The sequence below is a fragment of the Varroa destructor genome, unplaced genomic scaffold (assembly GCF_002443255.2).
Source record: "Varroa destructor unplaced genomic scaffold, Vdes_3.0 BEIS01000001.1, whole genome shotgun sequence".
Lineage (NCBI taxonomy): Eukaryota > Metazoa > Arthropoda > Arachnida > Mesostigmata > Varroidae > Varroa > Varroa destructor.
The window spans coordinates 45,555,241-45,563,011 of NW_019211454.1; the positions used below are offsets into that span (position 1 = coordinate 45,555,241).

Consider the following 7,771-nt stretch of genomic DNA (forward strand, 5'->3'; position numbering starts at 1 on the left):
CAGCTAAATTGCACAAAAACGAATTTATTTTTTCCTTATTATATGTTTAGATAGTGATTTTTTCCTTATTATATGGATAGATAGTGATTTTTCCATTCAAGATATCAATGGCTTTCGATTGTCTGGTTAATTGCAACATCTCATCGAAGACAATGGGCATAAATTCAATCGGTATTTTTGTCTATCGGAATTCTCCGGAATTAAAAAGGCTTTGCGGTAATGTACTGATTCATTATAAAATATATTTTCTCACAAATACGGTTTATTTTTTTCTACACACATAACATATATAGATATCAACTTATGTGCCAACACCTTGCTTTACTTTATGCATCGTATACGAGTGATACGCTATACGGAGTGGTATTATTTATACAGAGCGTTCATTGATCCACCTTTTGACACTGGGCTCCAGGCTTTATGAGCACTGAATCGCTGAACCTTTAGTCGTATATAAAAGCGGAAGTACTTGTTCCTTCTTTCTTTGCAGTTGCTGACGTTTATAATTAGGCAGTATAATTGTGCGTAGCCCTAGCTCATGTTCCTTTTTGCTTCAATGTTTACGGTTTTATTGTTTTCTATTTCTATCTATAATAATGTAACATTTACTTACATATACCATTGCATCGAGTCTTTGCGTATTCAAAAAGAAATAACGTTTAGCATTTTCCAAACACGTTGGAAATACACATTTACATATCCATACGCTCTGCTGGACGAATACTTCGGCCACTGCGTTTGCTCACAGTTACATTCGATTTTTTCCTGTTTTGCCACAGGTTACCCTCATCGAGTGCAGCCGGCAAGGTCCTCGCGCGTTTTGATTTAGGCATATGGTTACATTTGCCAGTAGTAATTACTGAAGGTGTCACGGCTTTTTTTAATGTTTTTGAAGCTCTGCGCTTTGTGCCAAGGTTTATTTGAGTAACAACCTTCTGTGCACCGGACGGAATATGCACCGGTGCTAGCACTGGCGGTGGCGAATCATCTGGAATGAAACCAAGGAGTTCGCGGACTTCCTCCCGTATATCAGTTACCTCCCAGTGCTTCCGTCGCCGTATCCAGTAATCGTCCAGCCTGCTATTGCTATCTATAATAGACGCACGGCTATCCTCGCTGTCGACAAAGCCAGAATCTCTCGACAACATACGTCCTGAGCATCGACAAGGTGTTGAAGACGTCTCTAACCTTTTTCTCGTACTGAGAATTGTTGACGCCACGCTCATAAAAGTGCACGCAAGCGATGACACTAAAACATCAGGACGACTGGATCGCTGGTCCTGACCAGTTGTTTGTGGGGTTCTGGATGAATTCCCGAACAGATCTGCAAACGATCGAGGATCGCCGTCGTCCTCTGAGTGAAATACGGGATCACCTGAATCAACATTTGTCTGACATAAGGCTTCTGGCAACAACGGGAAACCGTTTACATTGTGCTCTTTCTTGCCTATATTCGACTTTGAGGAACGAGTCTGAAACGAAACAGTTTTCTTATTCAGTATACCGGTTGGTTCGGCACCAGTGTCTATAAAGCTAAGTATAATACACACAGCTCTCTATCATATATTTATGACCTTTAAATGGGCACGATAAAATATACAAGTGTTTAATAATCTGAGTATTAAGGCTGAACAAGTGTATATCGCGTTTGTTGAATTTATTTTTTTTATCTATAAGCTAACACATGGCTCAAACAATTAAACCAGTAAGCATTTGCTGGAAATATTTTTAGTCTTTTCGTCTTTCTATAAACAGTATTATAACGAATCTGTTGCGGCGAAAATAATTACAATCGTTGTCTTCAAACGTTCGACGAATCGAAATCCTACGATCCTACGAACAATTGATGAACGAGTTAGTATCCACTTATGATAAGAGGCCCATTTGAGCGTACACACCTGAATTCCAGCGCCAAGATGGTTTGCCCAGATCCTCGCCTGCGGTTCCTGCTGGCGAAGAATAGCAAACTCTTGAATTTCTGACATGGAAGGCTTTTGTTCTCGCGACTCCAGATTGTCCCCTTCGTCACAATTAGCATGGCTGTGGCTATCGTGTCTAGTGGTGTTCTTGCTGTTACTACCATTATTATTATTAATGACGATTCTGCCGTTGAAGATATCAAGTTCTTCATTATTGTCGTTATTCCTATTCGAGGTGTTGTTGGTGGAACTGTTCTCGCCACTGTCCTTCAGTGGTTTATTTTTTGTAGGCGATGCCCGAGCCTTCCGCTTCATTTTCGCTACTACGTCTTCCAGCCTCTCAACCAGAACGAAACACGTGAGTCCACCATCCAACTCAGCAAAGCTACTGGCATTACGTTTCAGCAAGTCCCGTCGAGTTGTCCGCTGCAAACGCACTTCGTCGCCGACAAGGGCCAGCGCGCGATCTGCAGTTAATCGTGATTTTCGATGTGTTTTCACCACGCACAGCTGGTCTCCGGTCGAACTTGACAGTTCATCTTTCGAGGCTCGTCGTTGTTCAAGGCTTTGGCCTAATAACGAAACTTCAATGATTGGCGATTTCGAAAATTTCGGATCCACATCTGAACCCTGGGCACTGAGCTTCAAGGGATCATTTACCGCCACTCTTGCGAGCTGTTCCTCGGGTAACAACGGACGTCGCAAATCGTTAGTAACAATTCCAGCTTCGAGATTTTTACAGAAATTATCTAATGGCACCGTCATGTTATTTTTAGTTTGCCGTTCCTCCTTTTCTGGATTGCCAGCGAGAAAATTCCCTGTGTTAACACAGACTTGGTCTGCGACTTTACAGTCGCTACTGTATGTTTTGTGTCGCGTCTCCAACCGGGTGCCAACATTACTCAAATCTCTCATAAGACTCTCAAGTATCACATCTTTCTGTTGCTCCGTTATGAGATCATGATTTTCGTTATTGCCGAAATCACTGCCAAAAAAAACGTCATCTGTCCCTTCCGAGAAATCTGCAATGCAATCCACCTCTGGCTGAAATAGACCCCGTACTGTAGCGTTTTTTCTTTCAAAAGACAGACTTTCACCTCCAAAGGTATCGAGTACTACAGGCCCGTTTGACTCTTCGCTACTATCATCTTCCCCGAAATTACTGCTGTTGCACATTTTCCTTATCCGTTTAGCATATGTCTCGATATCACTGTTGTCTTCGTCTTGTGAGCTCAATTATAACGACGGTGATCGAGTACGTTACCTAGAATATGGTTATTTCGTCAGAAAATTTTAGACCTATTTGCCTTTGTTCGCGATTACAGTGACCCCGGCGTGAATCGCATCTGCAGCGAATCACAACAGCGACAGTGCAGGTGTCGAAATCGGGTAGAAACTACATAAAGAGAGCTTATATTTCAAAGCTCCGCTAAAACAAAATATACATGTGGCAATAACAAACATAGATAGCAACAAACAAGCATATCATGCAGCTAACTACAGTAGGTATAGGCGATGCGTGTGCTTACCTCTTGCTATTACGAGATCTGTAATTTGGTATTGGATCCATAATTCGATACGCTGCGTAGAGGTGATATGTGCGGCGAACCAAACGAGGCAGGTCGTCGCTAACTAGCGAGAAGTCGATAGGGACGACTTCATTCTCTGCTACGAAGTCCTGTTTATCTCTGCACATTGCATTGGTGAAACAATTCGGGAGAAAACACAACCATGTCTTATAATTAGAACCTTTCGCATGAGACTCGATCGAGCGAGTTTGATGAATGATCGGGAAACTAAGACATGAAATAAGATGTTACGGATGAGGTCACTCATAAATGAGACGTAAGTACAATTGCGGTACAGTAAAGGTGCGAGGGTTCTTGTGACCGATAGGAACTGATTTGATGAGAGGTGTTGAATGTAACAAATGAATGCGAGATAACTTTATAGTGCACATAGGCACAACGCTAAAAAAAATAGCTATAAGAAGCACATGGCACACTTCAACGGAGAAGGGAAGGCAAACCACAAAAACGAGGATTAGGGCAGTGTTGGTGATGTATCTGAAGAGACGAGAGAAACTTTGGATGTTCTTTAGCAGATGCTGCAGCATCTTTAACTTTAAAGTTTATCCTTTTATTAATGATGACTATTTATATAATAGCCGTTGAATAATTACTGTACCTCAACTTTTATAAATATTACTACTAGCGATTAACTATGTTTTAATCTGCTATCCGTGTCCCTCTATCATACATGATTACTGCCTTGCACACGGATCATTATGCATGCACTCTCAGGCAAAGAGTCAACGATGTTATTTGCGAGAACCCATAGTCATAGTTCATATGATGAAACCTTGTTGCGGCTTGTCGTTTTAGCAGTCTGAAAAATGTTGCAAGTTTTACATCCAGTACTGTAATGTGCAATGCTTTAAACGGCTAATCTCCAACACCGAAAGAAGTGCGCCGGTTTAGATGCGAGATTACCTCAGGTGTTCTTAGTTTTAGTAGTAAAAATGATTTTCCGAGAAACTGCCTCAAATAACTGCAGCAATGAGTAAGTCTATCAAGAAAGAACATAGGATTTAACTGCGATATCTAATAGAGATAGCGATATCTAAAAGACAAGATTTTACCATTCGACGATCTATACGCACGCGTTTAATTGACTGATAAATAACTTGCGTGTATTAAACATATCTATATACATAATTGATACAATCTATATAAGGTGAGACTTTACGTTTCCAAACCACACATGAATCTCGACCGAAAGCCAATTTGTTCAAGGAAACGTTAAAATTTCGAGTTTCCGAATCTTTCAGCTTTCCGTATGCAGTATTTTGATGTCAGATTTTTGCTAGCTTCATCCTTTACCAGAATCACAAAAAACCGAGTAAATCAATTAAGAGATAGCGACTAGGTTTAGTCTTAAAGATACTAAGTTTTTAGGATTATCTTGAGAAGTCACCGTTTTTTCAGAGATGCGTTCATTTGTAAGTTCAACACATTGCCGCTACTTATTTGAAATTCAGCTAGATGAGCAATTTGTGTTCCGTAAGTTTAGTGATCATAATCTTGCTGTAGAACAAAATGTAGAAGAGCAACGAGCCAACTTCTGAATTAAGTTCTACAAGTATAGGAAACTGTTCTGCATAGCAAACAACACTCGACAATGTAAGAATACTCTTCGCGGGTTGCGCCGGGGGCACTGAATGAGCTCAGTTATGCCGTATGCCTTTTCTTAGATCACTCGTTCTATTATAGGGTTTAGATCCGGGGTCATACAATATACTAGGAATAAAGGATGAGCAAGCTGCATGTTAAAAATCCAATATACCATATACAAGACAATGTCACCTCATGATGAATGCAATTCGAAACCATAATGAATAGTCTCCCCCACTGTTCGTCGCACTGTTTTAATTCTGACTAAATACCTACGCAATCCCAAAAATGCACCGTCCAAACGACACCATTTTTTGCTTCCCGTATTTTATATTATCTAAGAAATGGGTGTATAGCATTGCACTAAATCTAAATTCTGCCATGGCCAATCCGAATCTTTGGCTGCGTTACCAACTTAGTCTTACAAATCCGCACGCCGGTCACCGTTGGTCCAACTATTAGCATTGGAAAATGATGACAAAGGTTTTTTGTAATGAGGACACGTAGTCTGAATTCGCGTCCGGGCGTAGTCACTGCTTCGTGCTGGCAATTAGCCATCTTCAAATCACACGCTTAATCTTGATTTTGCATGAAGTGGCTTAGCCCATACATGGCAGGGCAAAGTTTACTCACCCATAGTAACCACTCTGTCACAGATATAATCAAATAACAGTTCGCCGGTCGGTCACTCTTTGCAATGCCGAATTCGTCCTCTTATCACTAGACGTTTCGTCAAATTTACGCATTCACTAGCAAGTCCACAAAACAATCGTCTACAAAGCTTTTTCCTTAACAATTTCATAGAAGCTATACATTACGGATATCCCGAATTTTGTTAAAGTACTATTTATGGGCTCAAGTTTCTGCTACCGCACTTGTTCGGGCTTCACAGCCGAGCAATCAGCCTCGACAGCTACAATATTTTGTACTCCAAAGCAATGTAATTGGATTCAATTCTTGTTTCACACCACTGTTCTATTCTAGACACGATATCGGATACAATGAGATCCAAAGCCTGCCGTAGCCAGCTCGAGAAGTACCAGCAGGTCTACTACGAATCTAAGCTGCAATATCTTGCCGCGACTGCCACCTAGAAGACAAAGCACCTCGTCGTTTTTCTCCGGGTCATCGTCATTCCATCTAAAGACATCTAATTTAAAAGTAATAACTATTGGAACATTTATTGGTTACGCTTAAGATTTTCGTACGATTTTATAATATTAAACGTATATCGTTTTTAGGACGTAAATGCATATGAAACAAAGGTTGTGAATACCAGTCGAGTGGACAGAGTCACTCGAATTCTCATACAGATTACATACATACATATATACATTATACACAGTTTTTGGTTCAACGGAGTGCAGTCATTTCTGGCCCAGACCCAATAAATGAACCACCAATATGCTAATTTGTAGCAGAAAATATATCTTCTAGTTTATTAACTACACGGCCAAAAAGATAATTACATATAATAAAAAACAAACACTTATAGAATATTTGCGGCTGTGTGCTTATGCCCCTTATTGAACGTCTCTCGGTATGGCGGGCTAGGCTTTTTGTCTTTAAACAGTTGATGAGTTTTTGCCAAATTTGAACAAGCTCTACTCGTTCCTGTTAGCGAATGGGCTAACCAGCGATATTCGTCAACAGGTACCGCCCGAGACCTTTAGCCAAATAAACACAACCTGTGTTTGCACTCACAGTACGGTTGCCATACTATCTTACAGCCAGAATGGAAACCCCTATAGAATTGGCGCCTGCGTAATTATCCCCCGCAGTCCGATTAAGATCGCTTAGTCTATAAGCTATGCCAACTCACCATTTACATTTATTAAATTTCTCACAGCTATACTGCACTGCTATTGTTGTCGGCGCGAGCGGCAGCTACGTAGATGTAGCGAGCTGCGATGAAACCTTGGTCGCAGATTTTTCTTTAAGTGACATAGCAAAGTGCTACAACCCAACCCCAGTGTCGTGCTTCACTGTGGCGCGCGCACACGTACACTTATAGGCGCACACGAGAGACACTAACAATAACAGGCCATCGCCTTTCGTTCAACAGCTACAACAACAATACTGGGCGGACAAGTACTAATATAGACACTGTCTCACAAATCAAAACCAACTGACGAACACGCTGAACATTTTCGCGAGAGGAAGCCAGCAGAAGACGGACTGAGCTTATTTCCAGAAAGTCAACCACATCAACTGTAGTTCCCATACCATTGTAAGCGCATCAATGGACATACGTTATTTGTAGCAGTAGTTCTAACACGGACGGCCGGATATCTCAACCTGTTATGAGTTAGAATCTACGTTTTGGACATTTAACAGAAACTCACCCCGAATGCATCAGTATGCGGTAGTTGTCTTCCTCCTGGTGGTTCCAGCGCATTGTCGGTTTCGATGGCGACATCATTTGCCCCGGCATGTTTGTTTCAGTTCCTCGCATTTTAGTCTCAACGGTACCTTACTACTGTAACCATCCCTACCGCTGAACAGCAAACCTGGGCAAACAGCCCGCACAGAAGGCCAGCGAACCACGTTACTCTGATGGTCAACTGATTTTGCTGCTGATTGTCTCTACGGTTGTTGCCTGCACTGGTTTCGCCCTATAGTCGCACACGGTCTTATTGACATAGCGCGGCGACGGAACACAACAGCCACAGCACCGAA

General features: G+C 41.5%; 1 protein-coding gene across 3 annotated transcripts; it reads right to left on the bottom strand.

Annotated features, from left to right (window-relative positions):
- Positions 1 to 216: 216 nt before the first annotated feature.
- On the bottom strand, positions 217 to 7,713 carry LOC111255072 (uncharacterized). Of its 3 annotated transcripts, none has more exons than XM_022816745.2 (4): positions 7,438 to 7,713; positions 3,449 to 3,607; positions 1,899 to 3,183; positions 217 to 1,472 (listed from the first exon to the last, which is right to left on the bottom strand). In XM_022816745.2, exons 3-4 carry the CDS (start codon positions 3,093 to 3,095, stop codon positions 693 to 695), a joined length of 1,977 nt encoding a protein of 658 aa, XP_022672480.1. In that variant the 5' UTR covers positions 3,096 to 3,183; positions 3,449 to 3,607; positions 7,438 to 7,713; the 3' UTR covers positions 217 to 692. The 3 variants fall into 3 exon arrangements, with proteins under 3 accessions (XP_022672480.1, XP_086832670.1, XP_022672548.1); XM_086976544.1 differs by lacking the exon at positions 7,438 to 7,713 and adding an exon at positions 6,915 to 7,263; XM_022816813.2 differs by lacking the exon at positions 7,438 to 7,713 and adding an exon at positions 5,726 to 6,218.
- Between the last annotated feature and the right edge of the window lie 58 nt (positions 7,714 to 7,771).